At 44.4% G+C, this 24,185-nt stretch overlaps 2 protein-coding genes across 5 annotated transcripts in view; both read left to right on the top strand.

The window, feature by feature from the left end:
* The window catches only part of HIPK3 (homeodomain interacting protein kinase 3), a 113,677-nt gene extending 108,108 nt beyond the window's left edge, over positions 1–5,569 (top strand). For all 4 annotated transcript variants that reach the window (XM_056353327.1, XM_056353324.1, XM_056353326.1 and 1 more), the window contains exon 16: positions 1,554–5,569. In XM_056353327.1, the coding sequence (XP_056209302.1) occupies positions 1,554–2,030 (477 nt within the window). In that variant the 3' untranslated portion in view covers positions 2,031–5,569. The remainder of the gene's footprint in view (positions 1–1,553) is intronic.
* Positions 5,570–10,120: 4,551 nt separating this feature from the next.
* Positions 10,121–24,185, top strand: part of KIAA1549L (KIAA1549 like) — a 137,224-nt gene continuing 123,159 nt past the window's right edge. The window contains exon 1 of the mRNA XM_056355000.1: positions 10,121–10,274. The gene's annotated coding sequence lies outside the window, so the exon portion shown is untranslated. The remainder of the gene's footprint in view (positions 10,275–24,185) is intronic.

The following is a 24,185-nucleotide window of genomic DNA, read 5'->3' on the forward strand; positions in this document are numbered from 1 at the left end:
TCAGCAGCTTGATTACAGAAGTGTTCAAATCTTGAAAAATGGATTTCAACTTACTGGGCAAGTCATAAGTATCTTTCACTTTCGGTCATTTTCTTAAAGCAGCTGACTTTAGTTTTAAAAACGATAGAAAAGCCTCACTGGGGAAATTATCAGTGCCTACACAAAATCAAAGCAGGAAACAAAATGAAAAATACATTAGCAATTTTTTTTCCCTGCATCCCGATGCTAAAGTTCTCGTCGTGTGCGGTTAAAAAATATAGCTATATTTCAGCCTTGTTCTGTTAGCAGTGTGCATGAAAATGCTTGGAATTGGAGTATCCAAGGATGAGGTAGAGCTTAGCCAGCCCAACTGTTTCTTACCTTTGCTGCCAGGTAGTGAAGCTGCGGGGGGAAGAGGTTGTGATGGTAGTTCAACACAGTGTTGGCAGATACCCAAAACTGATTTAAAAGCTACTTTTATTGTTACCCAACAACACAGTAAATGTGTCTGCTGTGGCTGAGAACTGAAGTTGACATATGACATCAAGTTTAAGCCCCTTTTAATTAATTAATTTAGAGCTGTAGCTGCGTCGAGCTTTTGGTTAGATACTTGGAGGTATATTTAATCTAAGAGCAGTACCTGTTTGTGTAAGTCTTGCAGAGTAACTGCAAATATTAAATTTAAAGTTAAATACTTAAATGCCAAGCATGCTTTGTGTAGATAAGAGGATTTACCATTAATGACTTGAATAGTTTATGTTGAAAGAAACATTTGGGTGGGTGACACAGTCTCCCCTTCCGCACAATTATGCAGAAGGACTGCTTTAATTAATTCTAATCAAACCTTAATATGATCAGCATAGTATTAATTTTTAATCTCTTCAATGACTGCAGCTCCTCAGCCTCTTGGCAGAAAGTGTAGAACGTTGTTTTCATTACAAAAATTTATGCTGATCCTTCCTTCTTTGGTAGATGCCCTATGTAGTTTGTAGTCTGCCTCATTTAACAGGAGTAATTGATTTTTAGTCCTTCTCTTTATAACTGTTAACGATTGCCACATCTTCCTGTGATCATAGCCCTAGACTTCTGTTTGCCTAGTTGTCTCAGATATTTTCAATCCGTTTATTATTTTTTCTGCTCTCCTCTAAAATTTCTCTCCTATTTGTCCTCTTTGTGCCTCATTATGGTGCCCAAACTGAATGCAGCACTTCCAATTGATGCCAAGCCAGTGCTGAGTAGAGTGGAATAAGCACCTTGCTCATGTGATACATGGTATTTCTGTTAAAACAGCCCAGCATGGCATTTTATCTTTTTTCTTTTTTTTAATTTTTTTTGCAAGAGCATTAAAATAACTTGTGTTCTGTTTACCATCTCTTATTGTCAGATTTCCTGTCTGTGCTACTATCTAAATAGCTACTATTATTTTTTTTGTTTAAGCATTTAATTATTCCTGTCTCTATATTTCTCTCGATTTTTAAGTTGACTAGTTTTAGTGCATTATTCCATTTTTCAAACTTTTTTTTTTTTTTTATACTCGGAAATATTAAGACCTGCCTGTTTCTATGTGTGGACAGGTTCAGCACTTTGGATCTGGCCCGCAGGAGTGGAATGGAAACTATGCTCATCGGAGGCAGCAGGCTTACATCCCAGCCAGCGTTGCTGGTCACGCTTTCTCCCTTCCGCAAGGAAGTCCCAATCACACTACCGTGCACGCGCATCTCTCTGGAAGCACCCACCTCGGAGGACAGCCTGCTATTCTTCCGTACCCGTCGCCGGCACCCCTTAGTACTGCTGCACCTGTTGCCCACCTCCTTGCCTCGCCGTGTACCTCAAGACCATTGTTACAACACCCAACGTACAATCTCTCTCATCCCAGTGGTATAGTACACCAAGTTCCAGTTGGCATAAATCCCCGTCTCTTACCTTCCCCAACCATTCATCAGACTCAGTACAAACCAATTTTTCCACCGCATTCGTACATTGCAGCATCTCCTGCTTTCACAGGATTTCCATTGAGTCCAACAAAACTCAGCCAGTATCCATTCATGTGAGAACTCAAACACGGTATATTGAGGAAGCTCAATGATACAGAAGTTTGATTTAAGAAGAAACATGGTATTTATTAAATATTAGCCATGGCACAACAGGAAAATTATTTTTTTGAATCATGTAGACTTGGGTGCAATTTAAACAACTCTGAGCTTTAAAAAAACTCACTTTTAATGTGTTTTGCACATTTGGTATAACTTGTCTTTGGTCATGTTATCTTCTTATATAGTAACTTTAGACAGGTGACTTATGGGAGCAGAAATCTGGTTTTGCTCCTGCTATTTTTTATAAAATTGCCTTCTAACTAGTGCAAGACACGTCTACATTTGGGAAGCCATTCAGTGTACAGAACTAGAGCAACAGATGCACATGTGTCAGCAGTACAGTGTGGAAGTAACTTGTTTGTATTGCGTATCTTGGTGTTTAAATGTTGAGTCACTTATCTAAAAGTTGAGCTGTTGTTCTTCACATTGCATGTGTCTTTTGCATGGGAAAAAAAAAAAAAAGCCTAAACATTGCTCTTAAATGTTGTTGTCCTAATAATCTCAGCTGCATTGTAAACTGTTCCCACACATAGTGCCTTAAATATTTGAGGTTGTTAATGTTATTACTTATATATAAATGTTGAGGACTGCAGCACTTAAAATTCAGATCTGCTGATTTTTTGATAGTGTAATACTCATTTTGGGTTTTGTGTGGTATGATTTTAGTATTGGGTGTGTTTTCCTTATCGAGAGGGCAGCATGTTTTGCTGTAGCCGAATTTTGCTGTCTTATTTTTCCCCCAGAACGGTCTAGCTTCAAGACAAGACTTTAGCAGTGTTTAAGAAGAGTTGATTCAGTAGCTATTGAGTAGTGACACACAACACGGTATTTCATACTGGTAAATTGAACTGCAATACAACCTAAGTAGTTTTATTTTAAAAGTGCTTGTCTAATTGGAAATAATAAAATGTTTAGAGGTGCGATAGGCATGACTGATTAGCTAATGAAAGAAAAAGCCAAGTGCTCATTGATCCATGATGTGGTTTCATCTTAGCTTGAGCAAACCATGCAGTATTTAATAACTAGTAGCAGAATATTTACTATTGAAGCTTGAAAAGATGTGAGTTCTTTGTGTGCAATCTTTCATTTATGCATGGGAGAGATTTTAGTCTTTTTACATTATAGTATTTGTTTTAGCCTGTTGCGGGTGTTTGTTTATTTAATACATTCCGTCAGGGACGTAAATTACATGCTTTTTGCATTTTTTTTTTCCTTAGGAAGCGTGTCTTTTCGTTTTTTGTTTTGTTCAAATGAAGTTGCTTTTGCAGCACCAAAGACTTAATCATCCATTTCCTATAAAAGGTAGCTACTTTTTCATAGACCTCAAGTATACTGTAGTGTAGAGATGGGATTTACAGAAGGTATTAAGCTGAGGCTGTGTTTTAGCTTATGGGCAAGTAATAAATCGTATCATTTATCTTGAATGTATCATAGATAAGCTGCTATATAATGATTGCCACTTCAGATAGCTGTGAAATTAGGTGATTAACTAGTTCTTTCTTAGCCTTCTAATTTCTGTACAAGTCTAATTACATGAAATAGAAGCCGGGTTTTGGGTTTGTTTGTTGTTTTCTTTTTTTTTTAATTTGTTTTCATGTTTGAAGTGTCGTAACTACTATACTGTAAATGATGGAAGATGATTGCATATGTTTTTTTGGGGTGTGTTATTTGCATCAGTATTTTATCTCCATTAACTTTGAGCTCATCACTGCATATAAGTGGATGTATTGATGTAACTTAATTTTTTTATGTTTTCATATTGGCATTGTGTAGACACTTAAGCTGCATCTTGCAGGCTTGACTTAACTTTTTTTAAAACAAAATCTGGAATACAATCCTTGCAATGTTGACTGGAATAAGAGCGCAAAGCATTTGAGTTGAACTCTGTCAATAAGCTAATAACTGGTAATCTTTTTCTTTACTCCACTAACACAAGCAGTGTTTTATTTAATGAATGTCTGAATGAAATAAATGTGCCTACATTTGATTTATTTTTTAAGTAATAACTAAAATACAACAGTATTAGATCATAAAAAATAATAAAAATACCAGCAGTACATTTTTATTCACACTGAAAATTAAGAAACCTAACTTTTCCCAAAAGTTTCAGTGTTTTTAGTAATTAACTCTATGCATTTTGTACAAGTGTGTGTATATAAAGTATACATTAGCAACTAGGAGTATCCTGATGAATTTGAAATCTTATCACAAGACATATATAGAGTCTAAATAAGGGGAGTCAAGAAAATGCTCAAATTGGATATCCACCTGACCACTTCAGACTTGTGCTATATGGTCCAGCAGATAGTTTTCTGTTCACCCCCTTGCGTTGGGAAGCGATGTTTTTTTGGTGCTCACGCCATTGCAGGCAATGGACACACCAAGAATCACCGATGCAAGTGGAGTAAATGAATTTTGTATTGTGATAACAAAAGAAAAATACTGCATTTTTTTTCTGGGGCCAGGGGGATCTTCATAGGTCTAATGTATTTACTGTACTTTCTTTTTACTGTGCTTAAGGTTTTAAGCTAACGTGCTTGTTAAATTGACACAATTATCTGTATATCACAACAGTGTCCTATTGTATGCAGGAAAAAGTTGCTGTAAGTGCACCCCAAGTTAGATCTGCTGCTCTTTCTATGTATTGTAACTTTAGAAATGTCTGCATTTCAAAGCACAGAGTATTTGGGATCCTGCCACAGCTTAAATTCAATATACCAGGTGACTTTTTCCCCCCCCTCCTGCAATACACTCTGAGAGAACGGACTCTTGCCGCCGCAAGTGTCCGGGGCCCATCTGCAGAATAAAAAGCTTTCAGGGCGAGGGCCTTTTCTGTGAAAAAAGTCATCCTCTGAGAAGCATTTATAGACGTTACCGTTTTAATGCCTTTTTTAAATAAAACACTGCATGACTATGGAATTGCATATCTGCATATTACTTTAATTTGCAAGATTTTATATGAGTTTTCTTGTGTTCAGTTTTTAACTTTACTTCAGGGTGTTTTATTGGTCAAATATGCTACTGTATTAACTTTTTTGGTTTTAATTTTTAAATTTTCTGGTTTTACTGCTAATGAACTTGGTTTGTGTTAAGTAAAAGTTAAATCACACTGCAAGCTGTAGGAAGACTTGTTCTAGAAATACCCAGTGATAGAGACTTGATTAATAAGTTTGAACTGTTACTGTTTAACAATTCGTAGACTTGTGGCTTTTTTTTTTTGCTTTGGATTTCTATGCTACACTAGTTCGCCATGTAGCAATTGCACTGTGCAATATTACAATATGAGGACTGGGAAAATTTTTTATGGATGTAATGTCTCTTACAGTTTGCGATAGTATTTCTTTCTAGTTCTCAGTGATTTAAATGTGACCAAGCCTTCTGTACTTTGTCACAAAAAGCGGGTTTTCCAGGTGACTATTTTGGTGAGTGTCAAAATAAGAATTTATGGTGTATTACTGTCAAGATTCACTTTGAATTAAAATATATATTGCAGCAGATGACTTCTGGTGGCTTTCATTTTTTTGGCTGTGTTACATCAAGGCTGGGTTAAGGCAAACATGATGAAGATATTCAGGGAGTGCTCTAAAATTCTGATAGGATCGTTTGAAAGCTGCTCTTTCTGAAATTTTATGGTTTTTTTAACTTTCAAGGCTTCTTTAGGAGGATCTTGAGATTCTGCCTTTGGTGCAGCCAAACCTTGAAGGTTCTTTGGTCTGGATGTCCCACTTTTACAACCTTAGGAAAAGGTTATCTGGCCCAGATACCAGCAGATGTGTTGCTAATGCTGAGGTTCGTATGGAGCCTCTGGCAACTGTTGCTTGGGCAGCAGGAGGGGGCTCGTGCTGCCGCAGGTCATAAATATAAGAGACTGAAATGACAGTGCAAGAGATTTTTTGATACCAAAATATTTCAGAATGGACAGAAAGCTTTACTTTGCTAAGTACGAGGTGCTGCTGTCACTGACCTTTCACGGCTGCCCGCTCTTCAATGCAGGTTGGCTGTGCTGTCTGCAAAGCTGTTTCTACAGTGCTATACCTGAGGCGACATGAAAAAACATCTGTCCAAATGCTACAGACACCTCTATTGCTCTGTTGCTAAGCTTGCTTTTCGTTCTTTGCTGTTAGACTCAGATATTGTTGACTTTTAAATGCATGCTGACGTTGGTATCTATATCCCATAGCAAACGGGGCCACTGCCTTGGTGTATTTTACACTCCCACTTCTGGCAACATCTGACAAGGAAAGGCAGGCTGAGCCTCTCAGAGGGACTGTGCTGCCTGAAGTCCTTTCCGTTCTTGCTTTCTATTAGTAACACTGTCTGACTGTCCCCTCTGCGCTTTCCTGTTCTGTGGAAGGGTAGGACTACGACAAACAGTTATGGGTAAGCCATCTTCGTCTCAGCTGTCTTTCGGAAGACTAACACTGGTTTAAAATTCGGTATTTCCCCTGTCACTAGATGCAAGGGACAAATTGATACTGCGGCTGTGATAGATTCATTCAAAGAAAAGCTGTCGGATCAATGGGGCTGTCGCGTGCTACAGATCTGTAGCGGGACGAACAGGTTCGGGATGATGCTATGTTTCCTCAGTGAATTAGTTTAGCTTTTCAGCTGGAGAGATGATCGGTCTCTGGGTGGCAACAGAGAAGCTACTGTTTGCCATCACTCACAAAGCGGTACAGCCCTGAGCATCATGGTAGATTCACATTAATCGCTGCAGCTCATGCATCCCGTGACTCCTGCTCCTGCAGTGAATGGGGGCAGGAATCCATGTGAGTCGGAGTTGTGGTGGGGTTGTGAGATACTGCAGGTCCCTGCATGAAGGGCTGTAACTTCTCTATAGGCCTATAATGTTCAGCACGCACGTCTCGTGTGGTGCAGCACGCTGGGGGTGTCAGAGAAATGCTGTAGCCCCTCCTGCCTCTTCCCACACTGAATGGCATGGGGACTGAAACGGGCCGTCTGATGCCCTGCTGTGGGGGAAGGCCTATGAAAACATAAATAAGGTTTGACGGTGATTGACGGTAATTAAATCTTCCTGCCTTTCACCTGTAAGAAGGTGCATTTTATCTCTCAGGAGAGGCGGGTATGTGCTCTAAGCAGACTGGGGTGGTTCTAGCTGCCCCTGTGTTGGGGAACAGCACGGACGGCTCTTTGTTAGAGCTTCATGCTGAGAGGCTGAAATACACATTTGAATGGGTTCTTCCCTGTAAAAACCCTGAAGTACCAGGTTAGGAGCATCTGCACCCTCTTGGTAGAGGAGCCTGGAGACTGGGCTCCATTCAGCAGTTGTATTTGCGGAGTGAGATGTTCATAAACTTGGCCTGTTTATTCATCAACATCAAAAATGCCAACCCTTCTGTTGCAAAGGGAGACCATGGCCTGCCACCAGCCTCACGGAGAAGTTGCTGCAAGCAAGGCAATTTTGGATGTAGGTTTCACTCATTCCAGCCAAGGTCATGCAGATGATGTCAATTTAGTGCTTTGGACATAGTAGGAGAGTCCATGCAAACATGATTCTGGCGGGGGTGTGCAGGGTTTATGGTTACAGAGCACGGCGGGGTTACGCTCTTCCCCAGCAGGAGACATGCCGGTCCTGGGGAGCAGCATTCGATGTGTCTCGGCCAGCCAGTGCAGATCTTCGCTGGCATGGAGCGTCTTGATTCTCTATCCATAATGAGACCTTCCTACAGCACGGGCTACCTTCTAGCATTAAGGATTCTATAGCTGAGAGGAAACTGGGTTGGAAGTACATACGCTTGACCTCCCTGTGCCCCGGGAAGGAATGCAGGGGCAACGTATGTGGGCTGCTTGCAACACCAGCACCCGATAGTGATATATACGGGGCATGTGCGTGCTGTAGGAGAACACGTATGTAGGAAAGCAAATCTCAGCACCAAGTATGGATGCACAGGTGCCCCCCCCTCCCCCTCCCTGAGTCTGAAATTACCTTTCTGGACAGGGAAAACAAATAGGATTGGGAAAAGTAAGTTTAGGAAGTAGTTAACTGCAGTTACTTGGTAAAACTTCAGTGATTTTTCACTCGCCGTACAAGATCCTATCCATCATCATTCTGGAAAACATGCATTTTTAAAATCCTTTGAAATAACAACCCCATCAGCTAAGAAAAAAAATGGTATTTTATACATAATACATTCACACATGCACATATATGCTGTATAATGGAAAATCAAGAGAGGACTGTGATGGTTAAGGCTAGATCGGGAAAAATCGCTGTCAAAATTCACTTACTGATGGATCTATGACAAAGATTGTGTTACGACAAAACTTAGAAAAATATGAGAAATGAGTCATATGCTGGGCTCCCTAAAGGTAACGAGAGGTGCCACCAGAGGGCCCTGCACCAAGTGTGTTGGCCCCAAGTAATCCGGCGTGATGAGTAAGCTGTCCGTGTTACTACAATAATCATACAACTGCCATCTTTTCTCTGTGGATGATCATTAGCAGTTATCACGCGGAAACTAATTTTGCATAGAATGAATTAGCTATTTGAGGGAAAAGTTAGTAAAATGACACCAATGGGCTGTGTTAGTGGCTGAGTAACGGTGCTGGTGCCACGTGGGGCGTGCTGAGCCGCTCGGATCAACGTGTGTCCGTGGGTCGCCAGGCTGGTGGGTTGCAGGGGGCAGCCGGGCAGAGGCTGGGGGGCCGTTGCCAGCCCAGGCGGGGGCTTGCTCTGCCTCAAACCTGGCTGTTGGGAATTGATCAGGGAGATGACTTCTTCTTTTGTGCTGGAGCTGCCGGGAGGCCGGGGCAGCTTTCCCCTATGTAGGCGGTGCTGCACCCGCTCACGGTGGGCTCTCGGGGGCCCGGAGCACGCTCTGCCCCCAGCCCACCTTCGCTGTGCTGCTCCCGCCGGCGCTGGTGCTCGCACACACGGTCTGGGGAGTGGAAGAGCCCAAGGAAGCAGTGCCAGAGCTGGTATTAGAATAAAGAACTGACGTTACCTCTGCTGGCAAAACTAAGCACGGAAAACACTGAACGAATTGCCGTGCTGTTTGCTCTGGCCGTGACCGAGGCAGCTTCTGCCTCTTGCTGGGGCTCACCTCGGGTGTCCGTAACAGTTTGCTGTGCCAGCTGGCCTCCTGGCGTGCCTTTGCGCAGCGCAGAGGCAAACCTCAGTCCTTCGAAGCTCCCTTTTCAGCCGGGAGGTCCAGCAGCGAGTGGCCGAGGGAGGTTTACGCGCTGGAGGCCGAGGAGGTGGCTGCCCTGCGGCCGAGCCCCCGGGCGCCCCAGCTTCGCCGTCCCCCGAGCTGCTGCGGAGGGGGGGCTCGGGCTGCCGCTGGCCCCGCGGCTGGCCAGGGCCGGCTGGCGGCGTCCCAAACGTGCCAGCGGTACCTCGGCTGGCAGCAGGTGCCCCCAGGCTGAGCAGGGGGCAGTTTGAATCTTGCCGGGTCACAGGACCCCTGCCAGCGGGCGTGGCTGTACAGCTGAAGGGGGAGCCGGGGCCGAGGGGGGCTCGGGCCGGGGTCTGGCGGCGGCCCCCGGGGCACGCAGGGCCGCGGCTCCCTCGCACCGCCCGTTTGCCCGGCGCCCTGCCCGCCCCCGCGGCCCCCCTGCCCCGGCGAGCGCTCGACAGCGGCCCCGGCGGGGCGGAGCGGAGCGGGCCGGGCGGGCGCGGGGGGCCGGGCGCCCGGCGGGGCGGCGGAGGGGGTCCCCGCGGCACCGGCAGCGCCGCCTCCGCTCCCCGCCTCCCCGCGCTCGGAGGGCGGGGAGCGGGGCCGGGACTGGCGGCGACGCGAGCCCTTTGTGGATGAAACTCCCTTCCGCGGCGCTCTGCGCGCCGGAGCCGGAGGGGCCGCGCCGCCGCCGCCGTTAAGGGGCACCGGCACCGCCGTCCTGCGGCCGCGGCGGGCGCCCGGGCAGAGCCGCCGGCAGCATGCGGGGCCCCCCGCTCCTCCGCCGCCGCCGCCGCCTGCCCGCGCAGCCGCTGCTCTAGAGCCCGGCGCGGCGATGGGCAGCGCCGCCCGCTGAGCCGCGGCGGGGCCGTGCGAGGCGCGGGGATGTGGCGGCGGGCGGCGGGCGGCGGGCGGAGCGGGGCGCGCCCCGTAGGGCCCGGCCGAGCGCCCGGCACCGCGCCCCCGCGCTGCGCCCCGCCGGCGGGCGGCGGAGCGGGCCTGGCCGCCGCCGTCCTGCTGCTGGGGGGGATCGTCGCCGTCCTGCCGAGCGCCCGGGCCGAGCCGGGTAAGGAGCGCGGCGGGGGCGCGGGGGCGGGCGGCGGGAGCACGCCCGACACCGGGAGCCGTGCCCGACACCGGGAGCCGTGCCCGACACCGGGAGCCCGGCCGTCACCGGGAGCCCGGCCGTCACCGGGAGCACGGCCGTCACCGGGAGCCGCGCCCGACACCGGGAGCCGTGCCCGTCACGGAGCCGCGCTGTCACCGCCCTGCGGGGAGGCTCGGGCTTCCCGGCGCGGTGCTGCCGCCGCCCGCGGAGCTGCCTCACCGGCTGCAATAGCAGCGGGGCCGCCGCGGCGGGAGCGGCACCGGGCGGGCTGCCGGCGCCGTGCGGCACCGCCGGCGGGCAGAGCCCGGCTCTGCCTCATTGTCTGCGGCGCCCTCGCCCCGCCGCTCCCGCCACCGGGGCTGCTCTGCGGCGGGGGACGCGGGGGCTCGGGGCCCTTCCCCGCAGGCAGCCTGCGCGGCGGCCCCTGCCTCCCTGCCCTCCGCGGCCAACGCGCGTAGCGGCTTTCCCGTGGGACGGGCCGGCGGGGATCGGGCTCGTTCCTTGCGGGGCAAGAGGGGCGGGCGAAGGCTTTTGTTCCAGCCGGGGAGCGTGTCGAGCGAGGGGGGCTGCGTGAGGCGCGGGGGGGGGGGGGGGGGGGCAGGGGGCCGGCGCCGAGCGGCGAGGGCAGGTACGCAAGGGCGAGCAGGGGGCAGGTACGGAGGGGCGAGCAGGGGGCAGGTACGGAGGGGCGAGCAGGGGGCAGGTACTGCCCAGGTCTCAGCACAGCATCTCAAATGTAGCTGAGAGCTACAATTTTGGGGTTATAGTCGGGGTTAGAGACTTCCGATTTCCCTTGACTTTTTGAGCCAGGCAGCATTCTGCGCACTCCTCACTTCCTACAGCAGTCGATACGCTGGTGACCTCAATGCAGAAATGATTACTGTTGCTAGTAGTTATTGTATGTGCCAGATATAGGTGCCAAATATAATCTAAGGCTGTGCTGAAGTAATTGGAAGAGGCTAAAATGGATGTACGGCTAGATTACTCCCATGGGCTTAAGAAAAGAGTATGGATGCGGATCCACATTTCAAAGCTGTTAACGTGAATGTACAGTAATCGTATAGGATGGATGTCAGTTTTACGGCCATAATATAATAAGGTTTCTCATTTGCAGGTTGGAGGCTGGTGGAACAGTGCCTCATACTTCATGACTTGTTCTGAGCGTGTAAATACTGCCGTTTGATTTATCTCTGTAAGATAAATTGACCCGTGATCAGAGGCTAATGCCTGAATTTTCACCTGTGCTTGTCAGTTCAGGCTGGATTTCATATGAAGTTTCGTGCCATGTCTGAATTATGAAATGTGCCTTCACTTGTAGCTAGCCAGCCTCTTGGAACTGCTTTTTAAAGGCTGAGGTATTTCTGACAATGCAACAAGGCACCCCTTCACACTCGATTGCTAGATTCAGGAATAGAATGAAAAGTGTTATTATTCTGTTTGCTCCTTTCATCTCACTGTTAAGTGAAGAAATCCAACAGAGTTCAAAAATGTATCTGTAGGTATCTATAGCCTACAGCTTGGGAAAAAAGAGGTGAGAAACTACAACAGTGTCAAGAAGCCAAAGTGCATAATAACAGTATGCATAGCACCCATGGTGGAAAATCCCGTCACTGATGGGTATTGCCTGGCAATTTTAGACAACTGGGTAGTTACATTAATGTAATCTGTTGTAATTAATAGCTTTGAGCTGAAATTGCAGGTAGAACTTTATTAGTCCTATGCAGTGTTTATCAGTAAACAATGGCTAAGGTGCAGAAATTGGATGGCCATCAACCGAAAAAGCTCTGCCTTTCAGCGAGAGGGAGTGCATGAAATGCTGTCTGCCATGAAGTCAGGGGCAAAACACTTAGCAGAGCCAAATTTTCAATCAAGAATATTAATTTTGTCTAAGAAGGTTAACTTCTGTATGTTTACATAGAGCAGTCTATGTGTAGTTCTGGATTTCTGTTAAGCAAACGTGCTTTTACTGCTTTCTGTGAGTATGACTGTGATGTATATGGTTCATAGAGCAGGTCTACTGCCGTGAAGTCCAAGGGACGTTACCTGATGCATTAAACACTGGGAATAGCATTTGTCATGCACCGTTTTTACTACAGTTTTCTCTGCTGGGGAATATTTGCATCTGTGGGATAATTGTGTCCGTCCGTCTGTACACGCTCACAGATGAATGCTTGGTTCTTCTGTTGGGTTTATGTGCAACACACGACATTGCTGTGTGTGAAGATGAAGCAGGGAACTCAGGGCATGGAGGGTAAAGAGAGAAGTTGTACTCTGATGCTAGTGCTTCAGAAGCCAACTCAAAAGTCTCCTGATCCCTGAGACGATTTTAAATGGCTAGGGTAACAAAATTTCCTTTGACCTCAATAAAAATTCAGGACAAAGGGAAAAGATCTCCCCGAGAAGAGATGCTGACAGGATGAGACGTTGGGCTACCAGGCAGTGGGAGCAGAGAGATGGGTTATCTCTGTGTTAGGGGCTCAGAACCAGACCTCAGTGCTTGTCAGTGTCTTGAGACACTGTTGACATCGAGTACAGAGTGATGAGCTTTCTAATAGCAGGTGAGAAGCTTTAATTTTGACTTCAGAAGTATTTTATGCTTCTTTAGCTGCTTACATACAGAACTGCTCAGTGACAGAGCAGAGTTAATCATTAATTTCCTCAGTATGTCATCCCCAGGACCGCCTGAATTCAGGTGGAAAATAAAATTACATTGTCCACTCTAGTTAGAAGTACAGAACTGTGATTTCTGATGGAATATAGAAGAATGAGTGCAAAAATTCAATTAAACTGACTATATCTGTCAAGAAAGACAAAAGTAATGAGCCAGAAAACAAATGAGGGCACGTGGGGTTTTAGGTTGACTCCTACCATGCTCCAGCCAGGTGAAACTCCCTGGTGAAACAGAAGCATGAACCCTGGGCAATCATTTTCCTTGGTGGGGAGAAGAAAGAGGCGGTTTCTGAAACGGGTGTAACTTTGAAAGCTGATCTGGTCTCAGCGGATCTGTTGGCTGGTAAATACACATGGCACTATTGTTTGAGTAAAATGGAGGAAGAGGAGCATTGCTCGCAGTTGTGTTGCCCATGAGTTTAATCAACTGATCAGAGGGGCTGCAAGTGGCAGGGCTGGGGAAATAAAATCTTCAGAAACGTTAAAATGTACCTTTTATGTATGCCGTCGCCCTTTGTGCTTGCTTGTGTAGCCTGTTTGAGTGATGAACTTGTCAGGGAAAGGTCCGTTTCTTCCTACATCTGCTGAACACTAGCACAGTGAGATCTCACCTTAATTAACAACAATTTCAAAAACAATAACGACACCTCCAGTGCAGTGGCTGCTTCTCGCAGCTGGAGCTTCGATTGAACAACTCGGAGAGTGCTCCATGCCAGCTGCTAAAATGCCAGCCCCACCTCCTATGGACCACGGCTGTCGATGGATGGCAGCTGCCTGGGCTGGATTCTCAGCTCCTGAAATTCCACAAAAAGCACCAGAACTGGCACATCTGGAAGCGTACAGTCGGTGTGGTGTTTGCATTGCCAAAGGAGCTGCCACAGAGGTGAGGGCTGCGAGCGTACCAGGGCATGATCCCTGGATCCAGCTCCACCTTGAGGAAATTAGTGAGGACAAAGGCACTCGACACCTGCTGTGGCTGCTGTCCAGAACTACCAGTCCAGCATTTTAGGAAATCAATAGTTTCAGGTTGGTCACGTTGCTCTTTTAACGTTCTGTCTGATTATCTCAGCAGACCAAAGTATGTGCAGGTATCTCAGCTACCCTGCGAAAGAACAGCGAAAAGTTCAAATTCAGTCTCATTTTATTCAAAACAAAAGAGGAATCTACAGTGTGGGTGGAAAGGTTAGGCCACCGGGAGCATGCAAACCAATGCTGCTTTGGGAGGATGAGGATTTGATGGGTACGCTTGGCATCGATCCACTGGTCACAAGTTACCTTCTTTCACTGCTTTCCTGGATCTGAGTTACTCCCTGCATTAGCTGATAATAAATAATCTGAGTTTAGCATTCTGATAGGTACAGAATGCTTTAAGTTCATGCATACTGAAACCACCTTGATGAAATGGTTCTCTGTAGATCAAGAGAAGCAGCTGGTATCTCAGATGAGGTTGAAGGGTGCCCGTGTTTTGCCTGTAAGCAATGCTGGCTGGCTGTTGGAGACCTATGGTTAGAGAAGAACTTTCCAATCTTATTTTCAGTCACGTTCAGTCATCCGGTAGCGTATTGGAAACGTTGTATCCTCCTAATCTTCACCGCACTACTTTCTGGAATGTTTCACACTTGCTTGAGGTCAGGTTGATGAACAAGAGGAAGGGGGCTGGGAGTAATTTTCTGTTTATGGCCTTTTCTTAGTCATGTGGGAATGGTTGTTTCTCCGGAAGTAAATACCGATGATATTTGCATAAGTTTGAATTCAGGCTTCAATGTCCAAACATGTCAACATTTCATTAAAAAAAAAAAAAAAAAAAGAGCATTTAAGTGGTTAGGTACTGTTTTAACTCCCTTCTGCTGGGTGCAAGGAAGGAACTACTGCACTTACTGAACGACTCTGCATTGTACTGCTGATCTCGTAAGGCACTGCCTTCCGACTAGCAAGGTGGGATAGCAGTGGTGGGCTTTGGATTTAGGGCATTTCTCTGCTAAAACACCCCATGGAAAAACATTCCCGATGAGGGTGTTTAGTTAGAGAAGTAGAAGATACAGGAAAACCAGTTCCTGTACATCTCACACAGAGCAGTTTGCTGCTGAAGCAGTTGCAGTACTGTTGGCAGAGCTGGTCTTTGTGCCTGAGGTTGTGACTCAGAAATTAAGGGTCAGGTTCATGAAGAAAAGGCAAACACATCTAGAAGTTAGTTTTAAAAAATTCCAGGAAATAACACTTGTATCCTTGAGTTGAAGGTGCGCAGGAGTTTTCCTACCAAAAAAGAGAAAAGAATAGAAAAAAACCTCCGGATGAAGTAGATTGGGACGGAGCCGGGCAGATAGCGCTGTGCCTGCCTGAGTGAGAGGTGCTCGATCAGAGGCTGCCTTTGGGAAGGTGACAGCACAGCTGTATGAAGGACCAGAAAGGAGGAACATCCACCGCTGTGGCCTGGGTGATGCATCCCCTTTCTCTGCAGCCTCCTCTGAGGCCGTGGGGTTCTGCTTGGGCTCACGCTAGGCTAAATGATCCTTTATCCACCCTTCAAACAGCTTCATTTGGTGGCCCCTGTCACCAGAGCGTTTGAGGCTTCTGTAGTCATTGCTGGATCACGTATGTATATGATAGAAAGGATTTATCCTTGTTTTTCAGCTAATGGTCTTGCCCGTGATCGCTCTTACCCTGTCTTCTCCATTCAGGCTAGGTTGGCAGCTCCACGAGGAGTTGAGCAGGAGACAGGCAACTGCTGTGAACTTTCTCTCTTTCCAATGTTGGTGAAGCCTATACCCTCACCCCCATAAGCTGCTTAGCAATACCTCCCTTACTCTCTTCCTGCCCTGCCTAAAACCCAAATACACACAAAACAGCGATCCACAGCAAAAATTTTTAGATGCCACGAATGAATCCTTAGAGTTTATCAAGAGAGTAATGGACCAATGCTATGAAAAAAAACCAGCAGGGTCTTCCTTCCCTTCTTTCTCCTTAAACATAACTTTCAATAGTTTTTGATTTGAAAAGGTCCATAACAAAACATTTGGAATTGAAAAAGAAGCAAACGAAAGCAAAGTCCAGGCTCTGAACTGAAATTTTAGTGGCAGTCCTACATACATGCAGAACTATACAAAGGGAACATCTGCATCTCATAATTATTGTCACAAGAAGAAAGGCCGGTAATGCTCTTAAAGTCTGAAATGGAGATAGGATGCTGATAGGTGCCTGGAGTGCATCTTTGAACACAGGTGATGCTTTTAAGGGCCTCTCAAGAGGAGCTATAAGTGACTCAGTTTGACTTCTTCCTTTTAAAGGAGTTACTGCAGAAAACGCAAGTCTGAAGATACAACCGCTATGGGCCCCTTTTGGGTGAAAAGAAGTTACTATGTTATTAATATTTACATAACAGTTACTTTTTCAGGTATGAGGTATATACAGTGTGTATAGCAAATGTAACACTCATAATATTTCTATTTGATCTTGAGGCTAAATCAGGGAAAATTCCTTTCTGGATCCTGGAAGCATAGGAGGAGGAAGGAAGGAAAAATGAAAGAACGTTTGAACATGGAGGAAATAAACATCCAGACTTAGAAGACAGTGCCAGTTTCCACATTTTCTCCACCACACATTGCTAAACAATCTATAATACCTTGTCTATCATTTTATCACCTGTAAGCAATGTACCGGTGTTGGTCTTTTAAGGGAAGTACCCAGGCTGATACCTACTGACTTTGAATAGGAAGAATACAATGGGAGAAATCAGAGGAAAAACTATGCAAGATGGGCAACAAGAAATGTAATTTTTCTGGGCATGTTCTCCAGTGTTCAGGTGTTATCATCAGGTTTAATGCATCAGCTGGGGAAGAAGCAGTAGCTTTTTTAAAAAAAAAATTCTCCTGAATTGCCTTTGTGTGTGCGCGTTTTCCTTATTATGACAAAAAAGCCTCTATGTTGAATCTAGTGATTTTGGTTGCTCTCTAGGAAAGTCTTTGTACATGATATACCTACCTACTGATCATGTGCTTTGCTAAGTGCTGATGCAGATGGGTGGTGATAAAAAATTCCTGAAGCAAGCCAATATAAATTAAAATCCATCTGTATACCAGGTAATAAAAAAGCAGCAGAACTATCCCGCATCCCTCTGCTGTTCAGCAATACGATGATCTCACTGCAGTGTTTTTAGCTGAAAATAAGTAAAAAGTCTGTAAATAAATTGTTGCTCTGTGTTTGAGAGGTATGGATTTTGTAAATCAAACCTTATATGGTTGCTAGCTGGGATAATGCAAGAAGATTGTTACATAAATATGTGTAACTCACTATGCTAAGAGACAGATTTAGTAAGTCAAAAGAAAGGCTAAACATTTAAATGCATGGAAATTAAAATGTCAAAACCAGATGCCAAAGGAATAGGAAACAAAGATGTATTAGTTTTCCGTGGTATTTCTTAAACAAAGACATAACTGAGGCCAGCAAAATATGTTGGCAACCAATGCAAAAATGGTCAGAAGGGAGTTGAAGAATGGAAGTTTATCCTTGGGAACAGTTTGTTACCAAATAGTTGGTCTTTGTTTTGAAAATAATAAAAGGACTTAGATTGTATGATTTTGTTCGTCACTGAAGTTCTGAAAAGCTGATTTAAAAGCAACCATTACAGACTTGCTTGGTTCTTTCTTTGTGTTTTCTTTTAATTTGATGAGTAGCCTTGGCCGATGAATTTATCAGTGACGAAAAATTGGATTTTATAAGGGTCATGGCTAGTTAAGAAAGGGAATGCATGTTTACAGTTTTCTGTTGTGGTAGTATGTCTTTGATGTGAGATCTTTAAGCTGAAATTTTTAGGGGTAGTTTTCAGAAATCCTTAAAATTGATTATTTTTGGTTATAGCGTATTCTGCTCTGTACTTCCATGATACTATAATTTTAAAAATGCTTCTCTGACCTTGTGGTAAAACATCTTGGCAGAATGATTTAAATACCAGTACAGCTTGATTGTTGTAGCAGTTCAGTATGCTCAGGTAGGGTTGTCTGATTCTATTGATGCCCACCAACTCTGGAAGTCTCAAATCCTGGGGTTTTTTTGGTTTTGTTTTTGTTTTTGTTTTTTTTGCAATGAGTGTAGATGCAGAATTAGATATTGACATAAAAGTAGACTTGAAAATGCTGCCCCTCCTTGATTGGCAGTCCATAAACATACTTGAAATTCCCAGCTTTTGCTTGTACTTTGCTACTACTTTGTTAGTAGTAGAGATGTTTTTTGATCTGCAACCTGCTGATTTTATCAATATATTTCCCCATGCAAGGTTTGGTATCTAAAATTAATTGCTATTTAAAACCAAAAATTTGACTTACTGGAGGAGTGGAGCTTGGATTCTAAATTGGCTACAGGCAGTGGTCTTTTGCTAGGCAAAAAGTGGGAGTGTTGATCAGACATTTTATGGGATGCTGTTTTAGCTCTACTGCTATTAAAAAAAAGCATTATTTTCCATACCTCTTTTTTTTTGTTTTTTTTTTGTTTGTTTGTTTGTTTTTGGTTTTGTTTTTTGTTTTTTTTTGCTAATGAAACACCTAGAAAAAGCTTATGGAGTCCTGTCACACAATTAATATGAAATTATTGACTTATTTTCACAAGTAATTTTACCAGCTTGTCACCTACCAAGAGGTCTGAGACACCTTGATGTTTTACTGAGAAGGCATATACAAAGCCTGTGGACCAGGCTGGATTGTTCCTGAGCACCTGCAGCATCTCACATCCAAAAGAATATTGCAAGTAGGGCAGTGATTGGCCATAAGGAGGAGTACAGAATATGGGGAAAAAAATGTATTGGTTAGAGATTTCTAGGCATTTAGGTCACAAAGGAGTCATGATGTCAAATTTGTCTTCTGCATAAGGTGGGTGGTAAGATTTCTCTTTGTTTTAGTGGCTGGTACAATCGGGGCAGCTCTGGGTAACCTTTACAAGACTATGCCATCCTAATTAAAATTTTTCAGGGGCTGAGCAGTTCGCCATAATTGTTGGTGAATAAAGGTGTTACTATCGTGTTTCAAAATGTATATAATTTTAAAACTGAATGTGTCTCGCTTCATTTTCTAGTCATTCTGTATACGAGGCTGAAGAGCTTCAAAACCTCTTTTCCACGCATAGCTATGTCTACACTGTGATCAAGTCTTGCTTTTTGCTTTGAGTTCTCAGATGGTTCCGTCAAAGGCATCTTTTCCACATATTTTGTCGTTCTTTTGAGTCCTCTTTGAAGTCTTTCTAGTCTGATGTCCCTCTGGAACTGCAGCCTCCAGAGCTGGTCTGGTTTTCCTGGTTCATCAGGAAAATCGGCATCAGTGTCAGATGTAATATAATTTTTTGTTGTAATGCTGATCTCCTCATATGTGAGTTGAATTAACTCCTGTAGGAGTTCCTACTGATCTGATTACTCACCTCTGCTTCAAAGATTTATTTTTTTTTAGAGTAAGTTTACTCTGCAGACTTTGGTATAGTCAAGAGAAGCAAGATTAACATCTCCTGAAGCTACAATGCTTCTCCTACTTGTGGAAGCTGCAATCTGCTCAGCAGGCAAAACCCTTCATCATTGTTCCCCTCCACAGGCACTGTTATCCCATGAAACTGGTCTGTAGTCTTTATTTCCAGATGTGTGATCTGATACTTGACTGCATCTGCCTGCCTGCTTCGATGTTCATCACTTTCCCAGCTGTCATCTGAGAACTTTTATCAGAGATAGTTTTGACTTCCTCCAGGTTACTGATAAAAATGTTGAGCGCAAGGCTGAGAATCAGTCCCCATGGGAGTCTATCAGAAGCATTGCTGCTCAATTTAATCATTTAAAATCTACTGCATATGCACCATATTCATTTTATATTTTATTAATCAAAATGAAAGATATAAAGTCAAATGCCTCATTGAAACCTAAGAATATTAGATCAAATTTGTAGTGTGATAGAAGTATAAAATTAAAGTGATTCATTGTCCATAAAATCTTGTTTCTGGGCATTAATTATTCCATCCTCCTTTTGCTCGTCATTAATCAAATCGTTTTCCTGCTAATCCAGTCCATCGTCATCATCAATATCAAACTCTCTATTTGACAGTTCCCATTTACCCTGTTGAAATGTCACAATATCAAAGAACAAAGAGAAATACTGTTCTTTGTTTGCTTTGTCTCCTAGCGCTAGGAATAATGGGACAATCAGCAACTGAGAAAAAAAAAAAAAGTCTCATTCAAAACCCGTCAGTGCTGCTTCACCCCCCTCTGGCTGTAGGGCTGGCAGCCCAAGAAGTGGGTGCTTTAAGGACCCTCACAATGTAGGTCTGGTGCACTCTGGTCGTGCCTGGCTGCACCGAGTGATGGAGACTGAAGGATCCTGTCTGGTTCAGGGTGGCATTTCCTACAGTCCTGTATGGACAAAGAGAACATTGAAAATGTGAATAATAAGCACTAGAAGAATATAAACTGTAAGAAGGTGCATGGAAAATAAGCTCCTGGAAAACCAAATGCTACTCGGGCGTAGTCGACACTTCTCCTGAGGGCTTTGTGCCTTACTTTTGCTTTTGTAGAAAAATAGTTTGGGAGTAATTAACTTAAAAAATGCATGCTTCTTACCTCATACCATCCCCTAGTAAACAGTAAGTCAGTTTGTGTGTGTGAAACTTGCTGCGAGCAGCGAATTCCACCTTGTCAGTATCTGTGCATGTGTCAGGGTGTTCCAGCATATCTTGGTAGAAATAACATGGTTTTGCCTTTTAAGCACTGAATGTGTACTTTGTCAAACAAAGGTTTATTAATTACAGGGCACCTTCGTCTTTTAGAGTCTTTTTAATATCAGTACAATATAGTTCTTTCTCTTCGATACTATTTAAATGTAAGAAAAAAAAAGTTATAAGAATTACATAGTGGAAAGTAAAGCTCTTTTATTACTCTATTCCTGTACAAAGTAAGATTTATTCCCATCAGAGTAACACTTACAACCCTTTTGTTATGTCAGTACTCCTCTCAATGATAATATTGGCATTTGTTCTTGTAAACAATTGGAGGACTGCCATTTTAGCTGATGCCACAGTCTCCTTAGGGAAACTATTTTTGACGAATGTAACCACTTTTGATAATTTCCACATGTGAAAGGGAAATGCAATCTCACTTTGGAGCAAAGAATGTACTTTATTTGCTTTCCGTTTAATACAAGTGGATTCTTACAGCTGAGGTGGCAATAGGATTTGGAAAACTTAGATTAAATGGAGTTTTAAATGGATTAAAAAATGGATTTTTTGTTCTTAAAATATATGCTGACAGTGTTGATAGAGTGACATTTAGATGCAGACTCTGGTGCCTGTTTTTGTCAATGGGGTATAATAGGGATTATTTTTAAGTACTTGCTAGTGTGTACGTATCCCATTGTGTGGTAAAAATTGTTCTTAGGAGTATTTTTTGGCTCACTGGTTAAGCTACCTTTGCTAGAGAAGACATAGTAATATTCCAGAAAAAGGCTAGTGAGGTCACTTGAGCGAGGGTCTCCTGTGGGTCCCCAGCACTTGCGGGGGGTTTGTATCCTCAGAGCTGGGAAACCAGGGGGGTTCTTCACCTTCTTGAGGAAATAGTAAACGCAGCTGCTCTGCAACCCAGAAGCAGGTGGGGCTGTGGCGTGGTCATCTGTGGATTCATCTGGGCTTTTTCCAACTCTTGTGCGATGTTCCCGTGTTGGAAATTGTGCCGCATGTGCCATGCTTTTCATTTTGTAGGGGCTCTGTATAGTCAGTACTTTCTGTATTGACTGCCTGCTCACTGCTCCTCAGGTACTGGATGGGTACAGGTCAAATACTTCCTGGTCTTTACTGGAGAGTCTGGGAGGTATTGGTTACACCGCTTCTGTTGTCTGCCTGGGCTTTGTGCATGGCTCCTGACTACAGAGACTGTAAGAGATAAAATTATGTATGCTTATTCATGTCATCAGCTTTAAAGAATTAATTTGCCTTAACTAGCATTTGCGTTCGCTGCATTGACAGCAGCATTTGCGTTCAATGAACTTGGGCTTTTAAAATCCGTGTTATTGCATATTTTGCTTCCAAAATTTCATGAGTTTTAGGAGCGTCACCAGTGCGGAGTTAGTAATGCATTAATAGTTCTTGCTGTATTGAAAACCATTTCTTTTCTTTATGTATTTATTGTGAAACAGTTATCATGGGAGAGTTCTCTCCCTGTAAATGCAGAGGAGAGAGAAGGCACCTATCCATTCTACTGGGACTTAATTTCTCTACCCATGGTTGCTTTTGCTGAGCTAATCTCAGTGTAAAACATCAATTTTTCATCTCCACTTTATGTTAACTTTGGTTGACTCAGTCTAGACAATCTGTGTAGTCCAAGTGCTGTATCCCCACTACAAGTTCACCATGGGAGTCACCTCAGTGTAATAGTGCTTTTGGGGAAGGTTTCGCAGAAAAGAGGCAATATCGAGCTGAATGTCTTTCTCCTCAGCTCCATCTACAAGCAGCGGTGCTCTGTGGGGGCAGTGGGGCACTGAGACCTGGCCCCCAGCACCCCAATATCAAGCACCTCCGTAAGACCCAGCGAGGTTGCTCCTTTCTTGGCATCACGAGTCTCCATTTCGGCTTTGTGTTTGTACATTCACTCAGGCAGAAACACGTTATGCATTTCCAAATCAACATATTTACCGAATTGTTTTTAATAGTTGTTTCTTTCGGCCAGCTGATTCGTACACTTTCCTGAGCATTTAATTTGATTTCTACATTAATTCCATATCAGGGAGTAATTAGAATAGACAAAGAAAGAATAAGTAGGACTTAAGTTCTGAAACAAAACTGCCATGTGAATTTATTGCCTGTGGTTCTTCTGGACCCGGTCATCTGCTGCAACTTCTTTTAATAGCTACTTCTGACTTTAATGCGATCAAAACAAATGTAGCATTTTGTCCTTGCTGCTTAGTTGTTGGCACAATCCCCACTGAACAGGGTGGGGAGCGCTGACCCTGAAGTTTGGTACCCAGGCAGCCGCGGATGGATTGCAGAGCCCGCCTGAAGCCCTCCGATACCTTCCCTTAGTCAGTTCACTGCGGGATGGTGCTGGCAGAAATCTTTAACAAAGATATTCTTGAGTTCCATGGGATTTTGTAAATGCATCAGTTTTCAACACAATTTGCAAAGTAACATGCAAGAAACACTACTAGTATTTTGTAATATTTTGCTTGCTTTCCTAAGAAAACAAAACTAAAGCAATGGGGTTTACTTTCTTTTCTCAGTCCATTTGAAAGACTGACAAGCGTGCAACCTTCCTCAGTAACTTTTTAATCCTTTGGCCAGTTTCCATCAGGTTTGTCAGAGATAGAGAGTCATCTGCCGTCTCAGGTTCTTCCTGCTTTCATAGAAATCTGTGGCTGCAAAGATGGAAGGGAGCTGATAATGAACGCTCTGCTGTTATCTGCTGTTCCCAGTGCTCCTAGCCAGCAGAAGTGATGGAGCTGTCTCAGGGGGCAGGTGGGGAGCTGCCATCCAAGCACAGGGAAGGGCTGTGGTTTCTGGGGTATGCTGTGGGGCTGGGGACACAGGGGCACAGGCAGCGGGAGCTGGCAGTATGGGAGAGCGGCTGGGAAGAGGGGATGGGGCTTCTGAGGGTGTGTGGCTGGGAGCTGGGATTGCTGTGCTGGGAGGACACCTTCCCCAGCAATTCCTGTTTGGATGTGACCCTGGCAAGCCAGCCTGAGGTTTGCCGTCATGCTGGGTAGGGAACCATGAGCCACATCTGGGTGTAGGGACAGAAAGCCATGACAAATATCTGTCACCACTTCCATGGAACCAGCCGCTAGAAGTGCAACATTATAAACAGTTGTTGATTCATTCAGCCAACACAAGGTACTAGGGAGTACAAATTAGCTCTTAAAAGGTCTGACCTATTTTTCCAGGCTTTTCTTATTTGAAACAAAAATCCTGTCAGCACACGGTCTTGTTTACACAACACATATACATATGCAATAGTCTTTTATTCCATGTGCATTATCCTACTGAGTACTCACTTGTAGCTCTGGGTCCTGTGTTTATCACTATAGCAGTGATTAAAAAAAAATAACATTAAAAAAGCTTTCAGCAGCTTTCCACAATGCTATTGACAAAAAATCCCCCAAAACCAAAAAGCCACAAAAAACCCCTCAGTGCACAGTTTAGAGAATACATCAAATTACGTTCTGTCTTTCAAGATATCTTGCAGTCAAGATATCA

Source organism: Falco biarmicus, chromosome 10, assembly GCF_023638135.1.
Source record: "Falco biarmicus isolate bFalBia1 chromosome 10, bFalBia1.pri, whole genome shotgun sequence".
Taxonomy (NCBI): Eukaryota; Metazoa; Chordata; class Aves; order Falconiformes; family Falconidae; genus Falco; species Falco biarmicus.